This window comes from Lampris incognitus, chromosome 19 (genome assembly GCF_029633865.1).
Source record: "Lampris incognitus isolate fLamInc1 chromosome 19, fLamInc1.hap2, whole genome shotgun sequence".
In the NCBI taxonomy this organism is placed as follows: domain Eukaryota; kingdom Metazoa; phylum Chordata; class Actinopteri; order Lampriformes; family Lampridae; genus Lampris; species Lampris incognitus.
The window spans coordinates 807,149-835,000 of NC_079229.1; the positions used below are offsets into that span (position 1 = coordinate 807,149).

Genomic DNA, 27,852 nt, shown 5'->3' on the forward strand with positions numbered 1-27,852 from the left:
GGACAATTTAGTTTGGCCGAGTCACCTGACCTACATGTCTTTGAGTCACCTGACCTACATGTCTTTGGACTGTGGGAGGAAACCGGAGCCCCCGGAGGAAACCCATGCAGACACGGGGAGAACATGCAAACTCCACACAGAGAATGACCTGGGATGGCTCACCAAGGTTGGACTACCCTGGGGCTCGAACCCAGGACCTTCTTGCTGTGAGGTGAGCGTGCTAACCACTGCCAAAATAGCAGCGTGCACACTTAAATCAACCAACATTTACAGTTTGCTTCCATTTGTATTTGCTCCAACTGATTTCCATGGGGGAGGGGGATTCGATTGTCCCTAACCAATCACTAGAGACAAAGATATCCAGCTGAACCTAACGTCTTTTTAAGTGGACATGGATGGTAAAATAGCAGTGTGCATGCTTAAATTAACCAATATTTACAGTTTGCTTCCATTTGTATTTGCTGTAGGCGTCCTGCGGGAAAATGTGACTCCCTCCAGGCTCTCCCTTAATTCATTCAATTGGATTGTCTTATTTCTACACTTAACTGATGTGAGTGACGATCAAGTATGTGACAACTTAACAGTCTTGAAACAATTTTGTGAAGAAAGGCCTTGTTTAGCACCAACCCATCCAAAGTCTAAATTTTCCATGAGTGTGAACATCTCAAAACAGGACCATACCAGACCGTTTCTGAGCTCCTGCTTTAAAGGACACGCAGAAGCTCTGCGACTGTATACGTGTGTGACAAGAATGTGCGCCACATTTGTGACTTGTGCATTGCCAAGTCTGCACCTGGTATAAATTAAGGTTTTAGAGATGATGGAAAGGTAGCTTGTGCCTACAGACATAATTTAAGGTTAAAAATATCTGCAGCCGATAAAACTTGATATGAAAAGGCCAAACCAGTATGGATCTTCTTCACTGTCACTTGGTTGCTGTGCTTTACCTAAACAAAATGCAGATTCTGGTACGGGCATCTCCGTCTTTCAGACCATTCACTCCTCGCCCTCTCTCTCCCTTCCTGCTCTCTCCTTCTTCATCCCTCCCTTGTTCTATTCCTAACAAGGCTGGAGTGGAGGAAGAGGACTTATAAAGCCATGACAGATGGATTCTAATAAGCCTTGCTATCTCTTTCTCTCTCTTCACTCTATCATTGTCTCTCCCTCTTTTCCTTGTCTTTCCTGATACTTTCGTTTTTCTTCACTGTTTTTCTAAATTACATATATATCCCCCTCATGTTAGCCAGCTGGCCAGACAGACGATGAGCCAGAGGGTGAAAACAAACACTATTTCACCTCTTCACTACTTGGATTCGTTGCTTTGGCTGGGTAGCATGTGCATGGTTGGTTTTGGATTAAAAATTACTCAGTTTTGACCAGAACTTTAGACATTTGGTTGATTTCTCTGACTGGACCTGGACAAATCTTTTGAAAACCAGGGTGTCCGGGTGGCGTAGTGGTCTATTCCGTTGCCTACCAACACGGGGATCGCCGGTTCGAAACCCCATGTTACCTCCGGCTTGGTTGGGCGTCCCTAGAGACACAATTGGCCATGTCTGCGGGTGGGAAGCCGGATGTGGGTATGTGTCCTAGTCGCTGCACTAGCGCCTCCTCTGGTCGGTCGGGGCGCCTGTTCGAGGGGAGGGGGAATTGGGGGGAATAGCGTGATCCTCCCTCGCATTATGTCCCCCTGGTGAAACTCCTCACTGTGAGGCAAAAAGAAGTGGCTGGTGACTCCACATGTATTGGAGGAGGAATGTGGTAGTCTGCAGCCCTCCTCAGATCAGCAGAGGGGGTGGCGCAGCAACTGGGATGGCTTGGAAGAGTGGGGTAATTGGCCGGATACAATTTGGGAGAAAAAGGGGAAAAAACCCTTTTGAAAACCAGACTGTCTGGTTGAAAACCAATGTCTTGGAGATTTGTACCATTTGGCGGATATATGTGTACGGTACGGTGAACATAAGTGAACATATCCTGTGATGTAAGCATATATGTAAGGTGAACATAAGGGAACATATCCTGTGATGTAAGCATATATGTAAGGTGAACATAAGGGAACATATCCTGTGATGTAAGCATATATGTAAGGTGAACATAAGTGAACATATGCTGTGATGTAAGCATATATGTAAGGTGAACATAAGGGAACATATCCTGTGATGTAAGCATGTATGTATGGTGAACATAAGAGGACATATCAGGTGATGTAAGCATATATGTACGGTGAACATAAGGGAACATATCCTTTGATGTAAGCATGTATGTAAGGTGAACATATCCTGTGATGTAAACATATATGTACAGTGAACAAAAGGGGACATATCCTGTGATGTAAGCATGTATGTAAGGTGAACATAAGGGGACATATCAGGTGATGTAAGCATATATGTATGGTGAACATAAGCGGACATATCCTGTGATGTAAGCATATATGTACGGTGAACATAAGGGAACATATCCTGTGATGTAAGTATATAGTATGTACGGTGAACATAAGGGAACATATCCTGTGATGTAAGCATATATGTACGGTGAAAATAAGGGAACATATCAGGTGATGTAAGCATATATGTACGGTGAACATAAGGGAACATATCAGGTGATGTAAGCATATATGTACGGTGAACATAAGGGAACATATCAGGTGATGTAAGCATATATGTACGGTGAACATAAGGGAACATATCAGGTGATGTAAGCATATATGTACGGTGAACATAAGGCAACATATCCTGTGATGTAAGCATATATGTACGGTGAACATAAGGGAACATATCAGGTGATGTAAGCATATATGTACGGTGAGCATAAGCGGACATATCCTGTGATGTAAGCATATATGTACGGTGAACATAAGGGAACATATCCTGTGATGTAAGTATATAGTATGTACGGTGAACATAAGGGAACATATCCTGTGATGTAAGCATATATGTACGGTGAACATAAGGGAACATATCAGGTGATGTAAGCATTAATGTACGGTGAACATAAGGGAACATATCCTGTGATGTAAGCATATATGTACGGTGAACATAAGGGAACATATCAGGTGATGTAAGCATATATGTACGGTGAACATAAGGGAACATATCAGGTGATGTAAGCATTAATGTACGGTGAACATAAGGGAACATATCCTGTGATGTAAGCATATATGTACGGTGAACATAAGGGAACATATCAGGTGATGTAAGCATATATGTACGGTGAACATAAGGGAACATATCCTGTGATGTAAGCATATATGTACGGTGAACATAAGGGAACATATCAGGTGATGTAAGCATATATGTACGGTGAACATAAGGGAACATATCCTGTGATGTAAGTATATAGTATGTACGGTGAACATAAGGGAACATATCCTGTGATGTAAGCATATATGTACGGTGAACAAAAGGGAACATATCAGTTGATGTAAGCATATATGTACGGTGAACATAAGGGAACATATCAGGTTAGGTAAGCATATATGTACGGTGAACATAAGGGAACATATCAGGTGATGCAAGCATATATGTACCGTGAACATAAGGGAACATATCCTGTGATGTAAGCATATATGTACGGTGAACATAAGGGAACATATCAGGTGATGTAAGCATATATGTACGGTGAACATAAGGGAACATATCAGGTGATGTAAGCATATATGTACGGTGAACATAAGGGAACATATCAGGTGATGTAAGCATATATGTACGGTGAACATAAGGGAACATATCCTGTGATGTAAGCATATATGTACGGTGAACATAAGGGAACATATCTTGTGATGTAAGCATATATGTACGGTGAACATAAGGGAACATATCCTGTGATGTAAGCATGTATGTACGGTGAACATAAGGCAACATATCCTGTGATGTAAGCATATATGTACGGTGAACATAAGGGAACATATCCTGTGATGTAAGCATATATGTACGGTGAACATAAGGGAACATATCCTGTGATGTAAGCATATATGTACGGTGAACATAAGGGAACATATCAGGTGATGTAAGCATATATGTACGGTGAACATAAGGGAACATATCCTGTGATGTAAGCATATATGTACAGTGAACATAAGGGAACATATCTTGTGATGTAAGCATATATGTACGGTGATCATAAGGGAACATATCCTGTGATGTAAGCATGTATGTACGTTGAACATAAGGCAACATATCCTGTGATGTAAGCATATATGTACAGTGAACATAAGGGAACATATCCTGTGATGTAAGCATATATGTACGGTGAACATAAGGGAACATATCCTGTGATGTAAGCATGTATGTACGGTGAACATAAGGGAACATATCAGGTGATGTAAGCATATATGTACGGTGAACATAAGGGAACATATCCTGTGATGTAAGTATATAGTATGTACGGTGAACATAAGGGAACATATCAGGTTATGTAAGCATATATGTACGGTGAACATAAGGGAACATATCAGGTGATGCAAGCATATATGTACCGTGAACATAAGGGAACATATCCTGTGATGTAAGCATATATGTACGGTGAACATAAGGGAACATATCAGGTGATGTAAGCATATATGTACGGTGAACATAAGGGAACATATCAGGTGATGTAAGCATATATGTACGGTGAACATAAGGGAACATATCAGGTGATGTAAGCATATATGTACGGTGAACATAAGGGAACATATCCTGTGATGTAAGCATATATGTACGGTGAACATAAGGGAACATATCTTGTGATGTAAGCATATATGTACGGTGAACATAAGGGAACATATCCTGTGATGTAAGCATGTATGTACGGTGAACATAAGGCAACATATCCTGTGATGTAAGCATATATGTACGGTGAACATAAGGGAACATATCCTGTGATGTAAGCATATATGTACGGTGAACATAAGGGAACATATCCTGTGATGTAAGCATATATGTACGGTGAACATAAGGGAACATATCAGGTGATGTAAGCATATATGTACGGTGAACATAAGGGAACATATCCTGTGATGTAAGCATATATGTACAGTGAACATAAGGGAACATATCTTGTGATGTAAGCATATATGTACGGTGATCATAAGGGAACATATCCTGTGATGTAAGCATGTATGTACGTTGAACATAAGGCAACATATCCTGTGATGTAAGCATATATGTACAGTGAACATAAGGGAACATATCCTGTGATGTAAGCATATATGTACGGTGAACATAAGGGAACATATCCTGTGATGTAAGCATGTATGTACGGTGAACATAAGGGAACATATCAGGTGATGTAAGCATATATGTACGGTGAACATAAGGGAACATATCCTGTGATGTAAGTATATAGTATGTACGGTGAACATAAGGGAACATATCCTGTGATGTAAGCATATATGTACGGTGAACATAAGGGAACATATCAGTTGATGTAAGCATATATGTACGGTGAACATAAGGGAACATATCAGGTGATGTAAGCATATATGTACGGTGAACATAAGGGAACATATCAGGTGATGTAAGCAAATATGTACGGTGAACATAAGGGAACATATCCTGTGATGTAAGCATATATGTACGGTGAACATAAGGGAACATATCAGGTGATGTAAGCATATATGTACGGTGAACATAAGGGAACATATCAGGTGATGTAAGCATATATGTACGGTGAACATAAGGGAACATATCAGGTGATGTAAGCATATATGTACGGTGAACATAAGGGAACATATCCTGTGATGTAAGCATATATGTACGGTGAACATAAGGGAACATATCTTGTGATGTAAGCATATATGTACGGTGAACATAAGGGAACATATCCTGTGATGTAAGCATATATGTACGGTGAACATAAGGGAACATATCCTGTGATGTAAGCATATATGTACGGTGAACATAAGGGAACATATCCTGTGATGTAAGCATATATGTACGGTGAACATAAGGGAACATATCCTGTGATGTAAGCATATATGTACGGTGAACATAAGGGAACATATCAGGTGATGTAAGCATATATGTACGGTGAACATAAGCGGATATATCCTGTGATGTAAGCATATATGTACGGTGAACATAAGGCAACATATCCTGTGATGTAAGCATATATGTACGGTGAACATAAGGGAACATATCCTGTGATGTAAGCATATATGTACGGTGAACATAAGGGAACATATCCTGTGATGTAAGCATATATGTACGGTGAACATAAGGGAACATATCCTGTGATGTAAGCATATATGTACGGTGAACATAAGGGAACATATCAGGTGATGTAAGCATATATGTACGGTGAACATAAGCGGATATATCCTGTGATGTAAGCATATATGTACGGTGAACATAAGGCAACATATCTTGTGATGTAAGCATATATGTACGGTGAACATAAGGGAACATATCAGGTGATGTAAGCATATATGTACGGTGAACATAAGCGGACATATCCTGTGATGTAAGCATATATGTACGGTGAACATAAGGGAACATATCAGGTGATGTAAGCATATATGTACGGTGAACATAAGGGAACATATCCTGTGATGTAAGCATATATGTACGGTGAACATAAGGGAACATATCAGGTGATGTAAGCATATATGTACGGTGAACATAAGCGGATATATCCTGTGATGTAAGCATATATGTACGGTGAACATAAGGGAACATATCAGGTGATGTAAGCATATATGTACGGTGAACATAAGGGAACATATCAGGTGATGTAAGCATATATGTACGGTGAACATAAGGGAACATATCCTGTGATGTAAGCATATATGTACGGTGAACATAAGGGAACATATCTTGTGATGTAAGCATATATGTACGGTGAACATAAGGGAACATATCCTGTGATGTAAGCATGTATGTACGGTGAACATAAGGCAACATATCCTGTGATGTAAGCATATATGTACGGTGAACATAAGGGAACATATCCTGTGATGTAAGCATATATGTACGGTGAACATAAGGGAACATATCCTGTGATGTAAGCATATATGTACGGTGAACATAAGGGAACATATCAGGTGATGTAAGCATATATGTACGGTGAACATAAGGGAACATATCAGGTGATGTAAGCATATATGTACGGTGAACATAAGCGGACATATCCTGTGATGTAAGCATATATGTACGGTGAACATAAGGGAACATATCAGGTGATGTAAGCATATATGTACGGTGAACATAAGGGAACATATCCTGTGATGTAAGCATATATGTATGGTGAACATAAGGCAACATATCTTGTGATGTAAGCATATATGTACGGTGAACATAAGGGAACATATCAGGTGATGTAAGCATATATGTACGGTGAACATAAGGGAACATATCCTGTGATGTAAGCATATATGTACGGTGAACATAAGGGAACATATCCTGTGATGTAAGCATATATGTACGGTGAACATAAGGGAACATATCAGGTGATGTAAGCATATATGTACGGTGAACATAAGCGGATATATCCTGTGATGTAAGCATATATGTACGGTGAACATAAGGGAACATATCAGGTGATGTAAGCATATATGTACGGTGAACATAAGGGAACATATCCTGTGATGTAAGCATATATGTACGGTGAACATAAGGCAACATATCTTGTGATGTAAGCATATATGTACGGTGAACATAAGGGAACATATCCTGTGATGTAAGCATATATGTACGGTGAACATAAGGGAACATATCAGGTGATGTAAGCATATATGTACGGTGAACATAAGGGAACATATCAGGTGATGTAAGCATATATGTACGGTGAACATAAGGGAACATATCAGGTGATGTAAGCATATATGTACGGTGAACATAAGGGAACATATCCTGTGATGTAAGCATATATGTACGGTGAACATAAGGGAACATATCTTGTGATGTAAGCATATATGTACGGTGAACATAAGGGAACATGTCCTGTGATGTAAGCATGTATGTACGGTGAACATAAGGCAACATATCCTGTGATGTAAGCATATATGTACGGTGAACATAAGGGAACATATCCTGTGATGTAAGCATATATGTACGGTTAACATAAGGGAACATATCCTGTGATGTAAGCATATATGTACGGTGAACATAAGGGAACATATCAGGTGATGTAAGCATATATGTACGGTGAACATAAGGGAACATATCAGGTGATGTAAGCATATATGTACGGTGAACATAAGCGGACATATCCTGTGATGTAAGCATATATGTACGGTGAACATAAGGGAACATATCAGGTGATGTAAGCATATATGTACGGTGAACATAAGGGAACATATCCTGTGATGTAAGCATATATGTATGGTGAACATAAGGCAACATATCTTGTGATGTAAGCATATATGTACGGTGAACATAAGGGAACATATCAGGTGATGTAAGCATATATGTACGGTGAACATAAGGGAACATATCAGGTGATGTAAGCATATATGTACGGTGAACATAAGGGAACATATCCTGTGATGTAAGCATATATGTACGGTGAACATAAGCGGACATATCCTGTGATGTAAGCATATATGTACGGTGAACATAAGGGAACATATCAGGTGATGTAAGTATATATGTACGGTGAACATAAGGGAACATATCCTGTGATGTAAGCATATATGTACGGTGAACATAAGGGAACATATCAGGTGATGTAAGCATATATGTACGGTGAACATAAGGGAACATATCTTGTGATGTAAGCATATATGTACGGTGAACATAAGGGAACATATCAGGTGATGTAAGCATATATGTACGGTGAACATAAGGGAACATATCAGGTGATGTAAGCATATATGTACGGTGAACATAAGGGAACATATCAGGTGATGTAAGCATATATGTATGGTGAACATAAGGCAACATATCTTGTGATGTAAGCATATATGTACGGTGAACATAAGGGAACATATCAGGTGATGTAAGCATATATGTACGGTGAACATAAGGGAACATATCAGGTGATGTAAGCATATATGTACGGTGAACATAAGGGAACATATCCTGTGATGTAAGCATATATGTACGGTGAACATAAGCGGACATATCCTGTGATGTAAGCATATATGTACGGTGAACATAAGGGAACATATCAGGTGATGTAAGTATATATGTACGGTGAACATAAGGGAACATATCCTGTGATGTAAGCATATATGTACGGTGAACATAAGGGAACATATCTTGTGATGTAAGCATATATGTACGGTGAACATAAGGGAACATATCAGGTGATGTAAGCATATATGTACGGTGAACATAAGGGAACATATCAGGTGATGTAAGCATATATGTACGTGAACATAAGGGAACATATCAGGTGATGTAAGCATATATGTACGGTGAACATAAGGGAACATATCCTGTGATGTAAGCATATATGTACGGTGAACATAAGGCAACATATCAGGTGATGTAAGCATATATGTACGGTGAACATAAGGCAACATATCTTGTGATGTAAGCATATATGTACGGTGAACATAAGGGAACATATCCTGTGATGTAAGCATATATGTACGGTGAACATAAGGCAACATATCAGGTGATGTAAGCATATATGTACGGTGAACATAAGGCAACATATCTTGTGAAGTAAGCATATATGTACGGTGAACATAAGGGAACATATCAGGTGATGTAAGCATATATGTACGGTGAACATAAGGCAACATATCTTGTGATGTAAGCATATATGTACGGTGAACATAAGGGAACATATCAGGTGATGTAAGCATATATGTACGGTGAACATAAGGGAACATATCCTGTGATGTAAGCATGTATGTATGGTGAACATAAGGCAACATATCCTGTGATGTAAGCATATATGTATGGTGAACATAAGGGAACATATCAGGTGATGTAAGCATATATGTACGGTGAACATAAGGGAACATATCCTGTGATGTAAGCATATATGTACGGTGAACATAAGGCAACATATCCTGTGATGTAAGCATATATGTACGGTGAACATAAGGCAACATATCCTGTGATGTAAGCATATATGTACGGTGAACATAAGGCAACATATCCTGTGATGTAAGCACTGTGAGGCAGAACATCAACAAGCAACACGTTATTTCAAAACATACAGAAGTGGAGCTTCCCTAAAACCAACCACTGGGTGGACCCTTCAAGGCTTGTGAACGCTTCACTGTTCCTTGACAGATGGAATGTGTTTTAAAAAGCCCATGAAAAGTAATGCTCGGATACAAAACGGTGAAATTGTGATGTTTTTCATTCCCTGTAACGTTAACTCCTTTGCAGATGGTGGTTTTCACTCGACAGCGGCCACATCTGAGTGTACAATGTGTGGTACAGTGTGTGGTTGCTGTCATGTGCATGTGTGTCTATCTGCATGTGCGGGTGAGTATGTGTGTATGTACGTCTGTATATAATTGTGTTGAGGACAGGCTGTCAGTGAGCATCTCAGAGCTCTGGTGACCTCTGTGGGGGTGAGTTTTGCTCTGTGAAGCGTACAGTCTGGGGCATCTCTCCCTGTCCCTCTGTCTCTTCTTTCTGTCTTGACGTCTTCTCCTACTGCACTCAAACTGCATCTACACATGGTGACAACGAGGGCTGTGCGATATGGCGATACATATCATGTGACGACAGAAAATGTTTATCGTTTCATATTCTGCTCTTATCGTTTATATTGTTGTGTTGCCAATCACACTCTTCACGGCAATATCAGTAAAGTATATCAAAATAAAAAAAATATTTTTGGTCATTGACGACCCTTTGCACTCTTTGCACAGCATGGATGCAGGCAGGAAATGTGCATGAAGGCAACCCAAACAAACATGGAGGACAGTGAACGTAACTCAGAACGGGGTAATTCAGAACAGAAGGACCCTGACCAGCCAGGACAACATGAAGAGCTTGTACCTAAAAGAGCGGCCATTTCTATCGTATGGACGTGGTTTGGGTATGCAAAGTCTGACATGGACCAGAAAAAACATACTTTGCAAAATATGCTGCACGCCGGTCCCCACAACACACTCAAACACCACTACCCTCTGTTACCACCCACGCAAGACTCACGTCATCATATTCAATCATCATATTCACATTTTAGACCTATATATATATATATATATATATATATATATATATATATATATATATATATATTTTTTTTTTTTTGCAACTATAGTTGAAAAGTGTTTTCTATTTACCTTTTTATATTTCATACATTAATATCCCTGTGATCCTGACAGCAGAATTAGCGGTTTGGATAAAGGATGGATGGATAATGTTTTATATTTTGTTACATGCTTAATTCAAAATTTGCACAAAGGTTCTAAATAAAAGGAGAAAAATAATCAAATATGACTATGTAACTTTTATTTGTCTAGTACATAATTCAAATTGTAATAAGAAATAAGTCATTCCATGTGGTCATTTTATATAAACTATTTATCCATTGAATTTACAGAAAATGCGCTTTGTGGCATGTATTATTATCGTGATATGAAAGACCTATACTGTGATATGTATCATTATCATGATATGAATGATCTATATCATGATATATACCGTTGTCGAGATATAAATGACCTATATCGTGATATGTATCGTTATAATGATATGACATATATCGTGATATATATCGTTATAATCAAGAATAACCTATATAGATATGAATGACCTATATTGTGATGTGTATTATTATCATGATATGAATGACATATATTGTGTTATGTATCGTTATCATGATATAAATGACCTATATTGTGATATGTATCGTTATAATGATGTGACCTACATTGTGATATGTATCATTATAAGGACATGAATGACCTATATTGTGATATGTATCGTTATAATGGTATGAATGACCTATATCATGATATGTATCGTTGTCATGACATGAACGACCTATATCGTGATATGTATTGTTAAAATGGTATGAATGACCTATATTATCTAATGTATCGTATATATCAGTAGTGCTACAATCCAGCAAATTTACATGTGTATCTGCCATACCAGGGTTCATAATATGCACTGTCCCTATTCAAATAAACAAACAAATAAATTTTTTTTTAAATATCGTGATATGTACCGTTATGATATGAATGACCTATATAGTGATATGTACCGTTATCATGATATGAATGGCCAATATTGTGATATGTACCGTTATGATATGGATGACCGATGTCATATGTACCGTTATCACAATATGAACGGCCTATATTGTGATATATACCGTTATCATGATATGAGTGGCCTATATTGTGATATGTATCATTATCATGATATGAATGACCTATATTGTGTTATGTATCGTTATCCTATATTGTGATATGTATCATTATCGTGATATCAGTGGCCTATATCATGTTATGTATCGTTATCGTGATATGAATGACCTATATCGTGATATGTATCGTTATCGTGATATGAATGACCTGTATATTGTGGTATTATCATTACCATGATATGAATTACCTATATTGTTATAGTATGTATTGTTATCATATGAATTACCTACACTACCGTTCAAAAGTTTGGGATCACCCAAACAATTTTGTGTTTTCCATGAAAAGTCACACTTATTCACCACCATATGTTGTGAAATGAATAGAAAATAGAGTCAAGACATTGACAAGGTTAGAAATAATGATTTGTATTTGAAATAAGATTTTTTTTACATCAAACTTTGCTTTCGTCAAAGAATCCTCCATTTGCAGCAATTACAGCATTGCAGACCTTTGGCATTCTAGCTGTTAATTTGTTGAGGTAATCTGGAGAAATTGCACCCCACGCTTCCAGAAGCAGCTCCCACAAGTTGGATTGGTTGGATGGGCACTTCTTTGAGCAGATTGAGTTTCTGGAGCATCACATTTGTGGGGTCAATTAAACGCTCAAAATGGCCAGAAAAAGAGAACTTTCATCTGAAACTCGACAGTCTATTCTTGTTCTTAGAAATGAAGGCTATTCCATGCGAGAAATTGCTAAGAAATTGAAGATTTCCTACACCGGTGTGTACTACTCCCTTCAGAGGACAGCACAAACAGGCTCTAACAGGTACTATTTAATGAAGATGCCAGTTGGGGACCTGTGAGGCGTCTGTTTCTCAAACTAGAGACTCTAATGTACTTATCTTCTTGCTCAGTTGTCAAACGCGGCCTCCCACTTCTTTTTCTACTCTGGTTAGAGCCTGTTTGTGCTGTCCTCTGAAGGGAGTAGTACACACCGGTGTAGGAAATCTTCAATTTCTTAGCAATTTCTCGCATGGAATAGCCTTCATTTCTAAGAACAAGAATAGACTGTCGAGTTTCAGATGAAAGTTCTCTTTTTCTGGCCATTTTGAGCGTTTAATTGACCCCACAAATGTGATGCTCCAGAAACTCAATCTGCTCAAAGAAGTGCCCATCCAACCAATCCAACTTGTGGGAGCTGCTTCTGGAAGCGTGGGGTGCAATTTCTCCAGATTACCTCAACAAATTAACAGCTAGAATGCCAAAGGTCTGCAATGCTGTAATTGCTGCAAATGGAGGATTCTTTGACGAAAGCAAAGTTTGATGTAAAAAAAATCTTATTTCAAATACAAATCATTATTTCTAACCTTGTCAATGTCTTGACTCTATTTTCTATTCATTTCACAACATATGGTGGTGAATAAGTGTGACTTTTCATGGAAAACACAAAATTGTTTGGGTGATCCCAAACTTTTGAACGGTAGTGTATATTGTGATATGTATCGTTATCATGATATGAATGACCTATATCGTTATATGCATCATATCATGATATGAATGACCTATATTGTGTTATGTATCGTTATCGTGATATGAACTATCTATATCGTAATATGTATCATATCGTGATATGAATGACCCACACTCACTGGCCACTTTATTAGGCACACCTGTCCAACTGCTCGTTAACGCAAATGTCTAATCAGCCAATCACATGGCAGCAACTCAATGCATTTAGGCATGTAGACATGGTCAAGACGATCTGCTGCAGTTCAAACCGAGCATCAGAATGGGGAAGAAAGGTGATTTAAGTGACTTTGAACGTGGCATGGTTGTTGGTGTCAGACGGGCTGGTCTGAGTATTTCAGAAACTGCTGATCTACTGGGATTTTCACGCACAACCATCTCTAGGGTTTACAGAGAATGGTCCGAAAAAGAGAAAATATCCAGTGAGCGGCAGTTCTGCGGGCGAAAATGCCTTGTTGATGCCAGAGGTCAGAGGAGAATGGCCAGACAGGTTCGAGCTGACAGAAAGGCCACAGTAACTCAAATAACCACTCATTACAACCGAGGTATGCAGAAGAGCATCTCTGAACGCACAACATGTCGAACCTTGAGGCAGATGGGCTACAGCAGCAGAAGACCACACCGGGTGCCACTCCTGTCAGCTAAGAACAGGAAACTGAGGCTACAATTCGCACAGGCTCACCAAAATTGGACAATAGAAGATTGGAAAAACGTTGCCTGGTCTGATGAGTCTCGATTTCTGCTGCGACATTCGGATGGTAGGGTCAGAATTTGGCGTCAACAACATGAAAGCATGGATCCATCCTGCCTTGTATCAACGGTTCAGGCTGCTGGTGGTGGTGTAATGGTGTGGGGGATATTTTCTTGGCACACTTTGGGCCCCTTAGTACCAATTGAGCATCGTGTCAACGCCACAGCCTACCTGAGTATTGTTGCTGACCATGTCCATCCCTTTATGACCACAGTGTTCCCATCTTCTGATGGCTACTTCCAGCAGGATAACGCGCCATGTCATAAAGCTCGAATCATCTCAGACTGGTTTCTTGAACATGACAATGAGTTCACTGTACTCAAATGGCCTCCACAGTCACCAGATCTCAATCCAATAGAGCACCTTTGGGGTGTGGTGGACCAGGAGATTCGTATCATGGATGTGCAGCCGACAAATCTGCAGCAACTGCGTGATGCTATCATGTCAATATGGACCAAACTCTCTGAGGAATGTTTCCAGTACCTTGTTGAATCTATGCCACGAAGGATTAAGGCAGTTCTGAAGGCAAAAGGGGGTCCAACCCGGTACTAGCAAGGTGTACCTAATAAAGTGGCCAGTGAGTGTATATCGTGATATGTATCATATCGTGGTATGAATGACCTATATTGTGATATGTATCGTTATCGTGATATGAATGACATATATTGTGATATGTATTATATCATATGAATGACCTATATCGTGTTATGGATCGTTATTGTGATATGAATGACCTATATCATGATATGTATGATATTGTGAAATGAATGACCTTATCATGATATGTATCATATCGTGATTTGAATGACCTATATCATGACATGTACCATATCGTGATATGAATGACCTTATCGTGATATGTATCGTGATATGAATGACCTATATCGTGACATGTACCATATCATGATATGAATGACCTATATCATGACATGTACCATACCGTGATATGAATGACCTTATCGTGATATGTATCATTATATCAATGACCTATATTGTGATATGAATGACCTATATCTTGATATGTACCATATCGTGATATGAATGACCTTATCGTGATATGTATCGTTATATGAATGACCTATATCGTGATATGAGATTTTGGTCATATCGCACTGTCCTAGTGTGAACCATATGCAGATGACAGATTTACACACACGTTTGCCCTCGGTGCTGGCACCTCTCAAAGTCCTTACGTAATAGTTGTGTATATAGTCATTGTAAAAACACATCATTGTTTAATAGCAGAGTACTATGCACAAGGCTAAGCGTTTTCAGTTTTTACTGATTTTCACTGAAAAATACCCAGATTTTTTAAAAGGAGCAGATCGCTTTAAACTGATTTTCACCCGGATCTTGTGTTTCCACGGATCCAAAAGTTGTTCCTGTTCGTGTGAGGTTATGTAACAGTGTCCTCTTGTGGCGAAATTCAGCATGCTGGATGGCTTTGCAAAACAAAAACTGAAAACGCTGAGCCTTGACTATGCATTACTTGGGTAAGGGTGGTTCTTATGATTACAGAGCCCATATGGTACCACAAAGATCAATTCAATTTTGTTTGAAGCAAGACCTTATAAGAATGTGGTCCGGTATCATATGGGATCATACAGAGAAAAAGGTCCCTGACTGCACTGATCAGTATTCAGTCTCTTCAAACATACCACTCTGTTGAACCTTCTCACTGAGCTGCAGCACCGTCCAACGGGGCAATCGCTCAAGCTATGAAAGACTATGATACCTCCTTTTTGACAAAGGGACACTCATAATAGTCACACGCTTTTTTTTATGTTCAATCAAAAACAAAAGTAGTTGCAAAACATGCTTTCTATCAAGTTGGTGACTTTATTTTAAACTTCCACAAATCTGTTTTCCTTGCTAAAGCTGCGTTGGTCTCTGGAAATACATGACTAATACTAAAGCACCTGCAGAATACAGGACTTCCTGCTCTCAACCACATGAAAACACATTATACTAAACCTAAAACATTACTGCAGTATTTTAAGTGTTTTTTCTCCCCATCCCATTACAACACAAATACTGTTGCCAGTACCACACAATTTACTCTACTATTTCCTGTTTTGTTTTTGTCACATTATGGTTATAGGATTTGCATTATAATGTGATGACAAAATGAACCCGCAGGGAATACTACAAGAATGTTCTATTCGTGCATGGTTTTACTGGGTCCACTTTTGTACAGGCAAAGTGCAGAACTTTACAAAAGGCTGGGATGTACTGCATTAACCGTATAAAGCAACGAAAAATAAATCAAATCCGATTTTGCTCCAGGTGAAAAGATATTCTGAACAAACATAACACAAATGAAGATACATGTGATGGTACCGTGAGGTTCCACTTCTCAAAATGAAACATGGACTTGGAAGGTTTAAGCAATCGGCCATGTGACCTAAAACTAGGCTTGCAACGGTTTTCGGTTTAAAACCGAACCGTACGGTCCGCCCTGTACGGTTCAATCCGCCCCTATGGACCGTGGGTTTTCGGTTTTGCAGTTAAAATGTGCGTGAATAGTTGACAGGCGTTTCTTACTGCTGGAGAATGGATTTTTCACTGTGTGCCTGTGTGCAGCAGGAAAGCCCCGCCCCACGAGTCAATATCCAGTCACTGTTAGCCCCCCACCCCCCACCCCCCTTGTAACTGGGGCCGACAGTCGAGTTGAAAAGACGGCGGTAGCTTGCAGAAGCAGAAACAAAGCCATGGCGAGTGGAGGAGTAGAGAGAAAAGTTTGAAGAAGCACCGTCTTCATACAAATCTGGGGACATTTCGGGTTTGCTGTTGAATACAACGATGAAGGAGACAACACAGTGGACAGAAATAACACTGTGTGCTGCAAGCATTGCTTGACCCATGTCCCGCACTACATAAGTGGAAACACTTCCAATATGAGCCGGCATCTCCGCCGTCACCACCCAGATGTCTCGCTCTCTGGAAGCAGGACAGACGCACAGGTAACCACACCAGTGAACAAAACAACCGTCTATCGGGGAGATGCTTTCCAACAAACCTATAGCGCCAACTCAGAGAAACACAAAATAATAACCCGTGCAGCCCCCGGAGGTGTTCATTGCTAAAGACATGCAGCCCTTTTCGGTGGTTGGAGATGTGGGCTTTCGTCACCTAATGCCTACGCTCGATCCGCGCTACGTTATTCCCTCCCGAACGTATTTCACCAACAATGTAATTCGAAACCGAACCGAACCGAAACCGTGACCCAAACACCGAGGTACGAACCGAACCGTGGGCTAACTGGACCGTTGCACCCCTACCTAAAACCCAGCAAGAAGATTCAACACAGTTGCAAGTTTCTCAACAGTGAAGCCGTCAATGATTCTAAATTATATTTTAAGGCGGTCTGGCTTCAGAATCAATGAAACAGTCAAGGTCCAAGCTTCTAAAACCCTGAACCAGCCCACGTCCATCCATCCACAATCATGTGCCCTTGAGTGTGACACCGATCTTATACGTTTACTAGCCAATATGTAAATGCAGGACCCAATCAATCCTGCCTTGGTGCTAGATGGCCAGAATGACTTACAGCTATGTAGTGTGCCATACTGACATATGGTTGAAATGTTTTGAAGGTTGCACACGGCCACCCCAGAAGCCACTGGGAAATGTACTGTCGCTCTGCCAAACCCCAAATGTATGGTATGTTTTCCCTGGCATGCATGTAGTCTACCCACTCCATAAGGGCCAGTTTAATGTGAATTATGACTACATATCCATTCTGATTAACCACGTGGTGCCAACACTTGTTTAATGGTACCAAATTTAAAGTTGGACGCAGTCAAAACCTCAAATGGATCCTCAGCTGAGAACATGGCCGAGTCTGGTGAGAGCCTCCACCTCTGAGCGACGTACAGGGATGAACATGGTAACCATAGCACTACTGCCATCCATCATTGTTGAGAGAGGCATCACGTGACTCTATTATGAGAGTACAATGTTCACAGCGCTCTGGCTGCATGTTCGCTGATGATGAGCAATGTCACCCCAAAACCTGTTGCTGGCAGACATTTCCCCCATGCAAGAAAGTGAGTGCCATGTCAGAGACTGCTTTCTTAATTTATCTGTGACCTCATCAAACAAAACATCAACTGAATGTGTGTGTGTGTGTGTGTGTGTGTGTGTGTGTGTGTGTGTGTGTGTATTTATTACCGAGTTCAGGGGGCAGCACAGTCAACCTGTTGCCCTGGATATGGAGCTCCTTGAGCTGGGCCAGGTCACCAATCTCCTTGGGCAGCGAGATCAGATCATTATCCCTCAGACTCAGCTGGATAGGTGAAGAATGGCCGGGGGGGGGGGGGGGGGTAAACAATAGATGGAAGGAAAGGAAGAGAGAGCAAGATAGAAATGAAATAAAATGAATGAACAGGGGAAGAGGGGGTAGAGTTGGGAGGAGAGCAGGAAGACAGAGAAGAAATGAGGAAGAACAGTGAGTGACAGAACACCACCTTACTTGGTTGTGTTCTCACAGCGAGTGTGTTCTCTGCATGTGAGCTGCAGCACCGGGGGACCAACTCCGGTTCTTCTTTCCACTGCCTTGCTCAGGGGCACAGACAGGTGTATTAACCCTAACATACATTTTCTTCCCAATTCTATACGGCCAATTACTCCACTCTTCCGAGCCATCTCGGTCTCTGCTCCACCCCCTCTGCTGATCCAGGAGGGCTGCAGACTACCACATGCCTCCTCCCATACATGTGGAGTCACCAGCCGCTTCTTTTCACCTGACAGTGAGAAGTTTCACCAGGGGGACGTAGCGCGTGGGAGGATCACGCTATTCCCCTCAGTTCCCCCTCCCCCCTGAACAGGTGCCCCAACCGACCAGAGGAGGCGCTAGTGCAGCGACCAGGACACATACCCACATCCGTCTTCCCACCCACAGACACGGCCAATTGTGTTTGAAGAGATGCCCGACCAAGCAGAGGGTACCACAGGGATTCGAACCGGCGATCCCCGTGTTGGTAGGCAACGAAATAGACCACTACACTACTGGACGCCCCGACATGCATGTCTTTTTGATGGAGGGAGGCACCCGGAGGAAACCCATGCAGACATGGGGAGAACATGCAAACTCCACACAGAAAGGACCTGGGACGGCCTGGGGTTCGAACCCAGGACCTTCTTGCTGTGAGGAACAGTGCTGACCACTGAGCCACCATGCTGCCCCAAAGGAGACAGAAAATCACTGACACAGCAGTAACATCCACTGAACACAGACATCTCCTAGTGCACACAGACACATCACATCATATTTACACATCTACACACACACAAAACAACATTGAGTTGTTAACTTAGAGGCTTATTCTTTTGCTTTGGAGAAGTCGTATCTTTGAACAGATGCACGCCTATTACACAGCGTTGCCCCTGACAACATTCTCTTTAGTTTTGGGGTCAGCGATGTGAGTCAGGACAGGTTGGCTCCCAAAGCAATTACCAGAATCTCTCTAGACACCAGCCATGGCTTAAGAGCACAAGCTCTTATTCATGTACTCCTCTCTGCTCACACGGCGGTGCAAAAGTCTTTGTTTACATATCTTTTCAAAGCATAGTGGATATCTTGGTTATTAAATGCTGATATTTTTACATACTGAATCTTCTTATATATTATCATACACTAATATTTCTTCCCCAAGTGGATGAATATATATATATATATATATGTATATATATGTATATATATATATGTATATATGTGTGTATATATATAGTGTGTGTGTATATAGTGTATATATAGTGTATATATAGTATATATAGTGTATATAAATATATATATATAGTATATATAGTGTATATATAGTGTATATATAGTGTATATATACACTATATATTAAAATTAATATGCATATATTATGCATTGTAAATAATCTTACATATAATATAATATAACATAAAATAATAGCCCATATAAAATTTGGACAAAGAATGGATGGAAGAATATTTTTTCTCTCCAGAGAGTACAGACACAGAATCAGAGACGGAATCAGAGACAGAACCAGAGACAGAATCAGAGACAGAATCAGACACAGAATCAGAGATAGAATCAGAGGCAGAACCAGAGACAGAACCAGAGACACAATCAGAAACACAATCAGACACAATCAGAGACACAATCAGAGACAGAATCAGAGACAGAATCAGACACAGAATCAGACACAATCAGACAGAATCAGAGACAGAATCAGACACAGAATCAGAGACAGAATCAGAGACAGAATCAGAGGCAGAACCAGAGACAGAATCAGACACAGAATCAGAGACAGACTCAGAGACAGAATCAGAGACAGAATCAGAGGCAGAACCAGAGACAGAACCAGACAGAATCAGACACAGAATAAGAGACAGACTCAAAGACAGAATCAGACACAATCAGAGACAGAACCAGAGACAGAATCAGAGACAGACAGAATCAGAGACAGAACCAGAGGCAGAACCAGAGACAGACTCAGAAACACAATCAGACACAAAATCAGACACAATCAGAGACAGAACGAGCGACACAGAATCAGAAATAGAATCAGAGAAAGACTCAGAGACCGAATCAGAGACAGAACCAGAGGCAGAACCAGACACAGAATCAGAGACAGAATCAGACACAGAATCTGAGATAGAATCAGAGACAGAACCAGAGACAGAACCAGAAGCAGAATCAGAGACAGAATCAGAGACAGACTCAGAGACAGAATCAGAGACAGAATCAGACACAGAATCAGACACAAGCAGAGACAGATTCAGACACAGAATCATACACAGAATTGGACACAACCAGAGACAGAATCAGAGACAGACTCAGAGACAGAATCAGAGGCAGAACCAGAGACAGAATCAGAGACAGAAACAGAGTCGGAACCAGAGACAGAATCAGAGACAGAACGAGCGACAGAACCAGACACAGAACGAGACACAGAATCAGAGACAGAATCAGAGATAGAATCAGAGACAGACTCAGCGACAGAATCAGAGACAGAAGGAGAGGCAGAAGCAAAGGCAGAATCAGAGACATCAGAGACAGAATCAGAGGCAGAACCAGAGACAGAATCAGAGACAGAACCAGAGACAGAATCAGACACAGAATCAGAGATAGAATCAGAGACAGACTCAGAGACAGAATCAGAGACAGAATCAGACACAAGCAGAGACAGATTCAGACACAGAATCATACACAGAATTGGACACAACCAGAGACAGAATCAGAGACAGACTCAGAGACAGAATCAGAGGCAGAACCAGAGACAGAACCAGACACAGAATCAGAGGCAGAATCAGACACAGAATCAGAGATAGAATCAGAGACAGACTCAGCGACAGAATCAGAGACAGAAGCAGAGGCAGAATCAGAGACAATCAGAGACAGAATCAGACACAGAATCGGACACAACCAGAGACAGAATCAGAGAAAGACTCGGAGACAGAATCAAAAACAGAAACCGAGACAGAACCAGAGACAGAATCAGAGACAGAACCAGAGGCAGAACCAGGGACAGACTCAGAAACAAAATCAGACACAGAATCAGACACAATCAGAGACAGACTCAGAGACAGAATCAGAGACAGACTCAGAGACAGAATCAGAGACAGAACCAGAGGCAGAACCAGAGACAGACTCAGAAACACAATCAGACACAAAATCAGAGACAATCAGAGACAGAATCAGTGACAGAATCAGAGATAGAATCAGATACAGACTCAGAGACATAATCAGACACAATCAGAGACAGAATCAGAGACAGAATCAGTGACAGAATCAGACACAGAATCAGAGACAGACTCAGAAACACAATCAGACACAAAATCAGACACAATCAGAGACAGAATCAGTGACAGAATCAGAGACAGAATCAGACACAATCAGAGAGAGAATCAGAGACAGAATCAGTGACAGAATCAGACACAGAATCAGACACAATCAGAGACAGACTCAGAGACAGAATCAGAGACAGACTCAGAGACAGAATCAGACACACAATCAGACACAATCAGAGACAGACTCAGAGGCAGAATCAGAGATAGAATCAGAGACAGACTCAGAGACAGAATCAGACACAATCAGAGACAGACTCAGATCAGAATCAGACACAATCAGAGACAGACTCAGAAACACAATCAGACACAAAATCAGACACAATCAGAGACAGAATCAGAGACAGAATCAGACACAGAATCAGACACAATCAGAGACAGACTCAGAGACAGAATCAGAGACAGACTCAGAGATAGAATCAGAGACAGACTCAGAGACAGAATCAGAGACACAATCAGAGACACAATCAGAGACAGAATCAGACAGAATCAGACACAATCAGAGACAGACTCAGAGAAAGAATCAGAGACAGACTCAGAGACAGACTCAGAGATAGAATCAGAGACAGACTCAGAGACACAATCAGAGACGGAATCAGACAGAGACTCAGAGACAGAATCAGAGACAGAATCAGACACAATCAGAGACACAATCAGAGACAGAATCAGACACAATCAGAGACAGAATCAGAGACAGACTCAGAGACACAATCAGACACAGAATCAGACACAATCAGAGACACAATCAGAGACAGAATCAGAGTCCATGCAGATGAGGTACTCACTATCTGCAGCTTGGTCAGCTTGCCGATGTCAGGGGGCAACATCTCAAAGTCATTGTCGCTGAGGTAGAGAGCACGAAGAGTGGCTGCAACACACACACACACACACACACACACACACACACACAAAGGATTTCATTGGGCAGAGATTGAGGTTCTGTGTATTGGGGTCCATTTGTGTGTAAATGTGAATATGTGCAGAGGTGTGTGTGTGTGTGTGTGTGTGAGATAAGAGACAGAAAGAGAGAAACAGTCCTGAGTCTGAGCCTGATCAATAACACCAGTCACGGCTGATTAAAAACTCCTTGCAAACTAGACTGAGAAGCAGCTGATACACACAACACACACACACACACACACACACACACACACACACACACACACACACACAGGTCAAACAGCTACTTGTGTGGTCAAGAGGAGGCAACAAGATGTCTTTATAAACACATCTAAACAAACATGACATCTATCACACACACACACACACACACACACAAAGGAAAGAGCAAAGGCCAGACAGTCAGACTTGTACATGGCTCAGGGGAGAATTCAACACACATACAATAAAGACGTGTCATGGACACACACACACACACACACACACACACACACACACACGCACACACACACACACATCAAAAACAATATTTCTTTGAAAAATTATTTTAATAAAATGGCTAATTCCCCACCCTTATTTCTCACGTCAGCGATAAAAACCCAGGAAAAAATATAAAAACCCAGGAAAAAATATAGAAACCCAGGAAAAATATAAAAACCCAGGAAAAAATATAAAAACCCAAGAAAAAAATATAGAAACCCAGGAAAAAAATTTAAAACCCAGGAAAAAATATAAGAATACAGGAAAAAATTAAAGAAACCCAGGAAAACATATAAAAACCCAGGAATAAATATAAAAACCCAGGAAAAAATTATAAAAACCCAGGAAAAAATATAACAGCCCAGGAAAAAATATGACATCCCCAGGAAAAAAATATAACAACCCAGGAAAAAATATGACATCCCCAGGAAAAAATATAACAACCCAGGAAAAAATACAACAACTCAGGAAAAAATATGACATCCCCAGGAAAAAATATAACAACCCAGGAAAAAATATAACAGCCCAGGAAAAAATATGACAACCCAGGAAAAATATAACAACCCAGGAAAAAATATGACATCCCCAGGAAAAAATATAACAACCCAGGAAAAAATATGACATCCCCAGGAAAAAAATATAAAAACCCAGGAAAAAATATAACAACCCAGGAAAAAAATATATAACAACCCAGGAAAATATATATATAACAACCCAGGAAAAAAAACATAAAAACCCAGGAAAAAGAATGTAAAAACCCAGGAAAAAATATAACAACCCAGGAAAAACTGCAAATGGTTCAGAGTCTGATGTAGGTGCCTCCCCATTCACATGAAAAAGTTCACTTTTGTGTAAATTTAGTTTGTATCCTGAGACTTGGCTAAACTGAGTGAGTAGTGACAGCTTGTGGGGTAGGGAGGTGTCTGGGATTGATATGAAAACCAAAAGATCGTCCACATAGAGGAACACTTTGTGTTCAACTCCCTTCCTCCAAATCCCTGAAATATCCTCACAGCCAGTAATGTAGTTTCTAGTGGCACTATGGCCAGATTAAAAAGTAGTGGAGTTAAGGGGCACCCTTGGCAAGTTCCCCGTTGGAAGTTAAAAGGTCGTGACTGCTGAGAGTTGGTCAGGATTGAAGCAGTGGGGCACAAATGTAGTCATTATATCCATGTAGCAAAACCGGGTCCAAAGTCGGTTTTTTTTCTAAAATTGCAAATAGATACATCCAGTTCACATGGTCAAATGGTTTTTTCCACATCTAAAGAAAAGTCATAGCCATCTTATGCAACACAAACAAGAAACAACTTCAGCTGAGACTCCAACACCTGAATCACTGACTGATGCTTTACATTACAAATGACCTCCAACAACTGTGTCACCTGACCAAATGACTGCCTGTATAAAAGTTATTTATGAAATGAGCTATCTCAAAGTTCTTACTCACAAAGTGGAACATGACAGAGGATGTTTGATGCTTGGTTTTTCTCTCTTACCAACAAACATCTAGTGATGAAAATCACCCCACCCACTCAAAGACTGTCAGTAGGTTAAGTGGAGAGCATTGTTCACGGCCATCATCATCATCACCACCTCTTCATCACAGCTACAACCCCCTTCTCATGTTGATGGCATCATACAAAGGTGAATCAACCAGTCATCATCACTGCTCTGCCCTTCATCCTTTCAGTTGGCACTATAGTATCTCTGCTTCAGTTAGAAGAACTTCCCTTTGATTAATGACTTGACTCAACAAAGGATTACATCTCATACATATAACTTCAATAGCAAGGTGAAAAGAGGGCTCTGTGTGTGTGTGTGTGTGGGTGTGTGTGTGTGTGTGTGTGTGTGTGTGTGTACTCACTGAGGTAAAAGAAATTTCCTGGTAGGGAGCTTTGGTTAAGGTTGTTGTAGGTGAGGTCCAAAACCTCCAGAGCAGGCAGAGACCCAAATCCTCGTGGTAGGCCGCTCAGACGGTTCATACTGCAGATGTGCAAAAACACACAACATACAAACACACAACAGACTTTTTCAATTAAAAGTCAGCATTATGAAAAAATAATCACCTGATATCACTACACTGCAAAAAAGGTCCATCAGTGATGTTCTTTCTAATGTTTGCTTTTACTGAACATCATCCAGCCATTATCCAAGCCGCATATCTTAACTTATCCTGCTCTCAGGGTGGCGGGATGCTGGAGCCTATCCCAGCAGTCACTGGGCAGCAGGCAGGGAGACACCCTGGACAGGCCGCCAGGCCATCACAAAGTGTGCGCGCGCACGCACGCACACACACGCACACACACACACACACACACACACGCACAGTCTCTGAGCGACTCCTGTGCTGCTGTCACACTTCCTGTAAGTGTGCACCTGTAAATAAAGCCCAACAGAAAACCAGCACTCCAGTGTTTGCAGTTTTCTGTAGATTTGTATGGCAGTCGACTAAAATGTTCTATTTTCCATGAAAACGTTTTTTTGTTTATTTTTTGGTGTAAAGAAAGACACAGAAACTGCTAGAATCTGCTGTTTCTATGCTGACAACGGCTTTCTCAAAAAAGCCCTATTTCCTGGGAAGTGATTCAAAGGCACCATAATATGAAAAGATTTGGGACATCCTATCAGAACTCCCCCTCATTTTGCTACTCCTCCTATGTTTATTATACCATCTCATAGTGCAGTGTACAGTCTCATAGTGCAGTCTACTGTCTCATAGTGCAGTCTACTACCTCATAGTACATTCTACTATTTGATAGTGCAGTCTACTATCTCATAATACAGTCTATTATCTCATAGTAGTCCACTATCTCATAGTTCAGTCTACTATCGTATAGTGCAGTCTACTATCTCATAGTGCAGTCTATTATCTCATAGTAGTCTACTATCTCATTATACAGTCTACTATCTCATAGTACAGTCTACTAGCATATAGTGCAGTCCACTATCTCATAGTAGTCTACTATATCATAGTGCAGTCTACTATCTCATAGTGCAGTCTATTATCTCATAGTGCAGTTTACTATCTCATAGTGCAGTCTACTATCTCATAGTATAGTCTACTATCTCATAGTATAGTCTACTATCTCATAGTGCAGTCTACTATCTCATAGTATAGTCTACTATATCATAGTGCAGTCTACTATCACATAGTATAGTCTACTATCTCATAGTGCAGTCTATTATCTCATAGTAGTCCACTATCTCATAGTTCAGTCTACTATCGTATAGTGCAGTCTACTATCTCATAGTGCAGTCTATTATCTCATAGTAGTCTACTATCTCATTACACAGTCTACTATCTCATAGTACAGTCTACTATCGTATAGTGCAGTCTACTATCTCATAGTAGTCTACTATATCATAGTAGTCTACTATCTCATAATGCAGTCTATTATCTCATAGTAGTCTACTATCTCATAGTACAGTCTACTATCTCATAGCACAGTCTACTATCTCATAGTGCAGTCTACTATCTTATAGTACAGTCTACTATCTCATAGTGCAGTCTACTATCTCATAGTAGTCTACTATCTCATAGTGTGTGTGTGTGTCTACTATCTCATAGCATGTGTGTGTGTGTGCGTGTCTACTATCTCATAGTGTGTGTGTGTGTCTCTACTATCTCATAGTGTGTGTGTGTGTGCGTCTACTATCTCATAGTGTGTGTGTGTGTGTGTGTGGGTGTGTGTGTGTGTATGTGTCTACTATCTCATAGCCATGTTAAACTGAAACACGGCTGCTGCTCACCAGAATGGCACATCAGCGTTGTGTAGTTCCTGGATGTAAACCCAGAGAGTCCACTGTGCATGTGTTTGCTAAACACAGTGGACAGGGTTCACTGAGGGTCCGGGTAGGAGGGTTAACAGCTGATGCTATCACTGCTGCAGTGCAGGTCTGCAGGGACCAGTCTACTTTAAAGCTCCCACACATGGTGGGACTGGTCGTCTTGCATGCTCACCATGTGTCACACTGCAGGACAGGGCAGCAGTGAAGACTTGACACATACCCCTTGTCTGACTGTGTGAGTTGGAGCCAGTCTGCTGTCATATGGTACATGCTGGCCGAATGCAAGCCGACCACGCCTCTTGCAAAAAGGTGACCCATGAACATTCAAAATGTTCTTGAAGACAAAAAGACATGGTTGCATTTAATGATGGTA

General features: G+C 40.6%; 1 protein-coding gene across 2 annotated transcripts in view; it reads right to left on the bottom strand.

Annotated features, from left to right (window-relative positions):
• The window catches only part of rsu1 (Ras suppressor protein 1), a 138,564-nt gene that overhangs the window by 84,717 nt on the left and 25,995 nt on the right, over window positions 1-27,852 (bottom strand). For both annotated transcript variants that reach the window (XM_056299462.1, XM_056299463.1), the window contains exons 5-7: window positions 25,555-25,673; window positions 23,096-23,178; window positions 18,663-18,777 (exon numbers count right to left, since the gene is read on the bottom strand). In XM_056299462.1, the coding sequence (XP_056155437.1) occupies window positions 18,663-18,777; window positions 23,096-23,178; window positions 25,555-25,673 (317 nt within the window). The remainder of the gene's footprint in view (window positions 1-18,662; window positions 18,778-23,095; window positions 23,179-25,554; window positions 25,674-27,852) is intronic.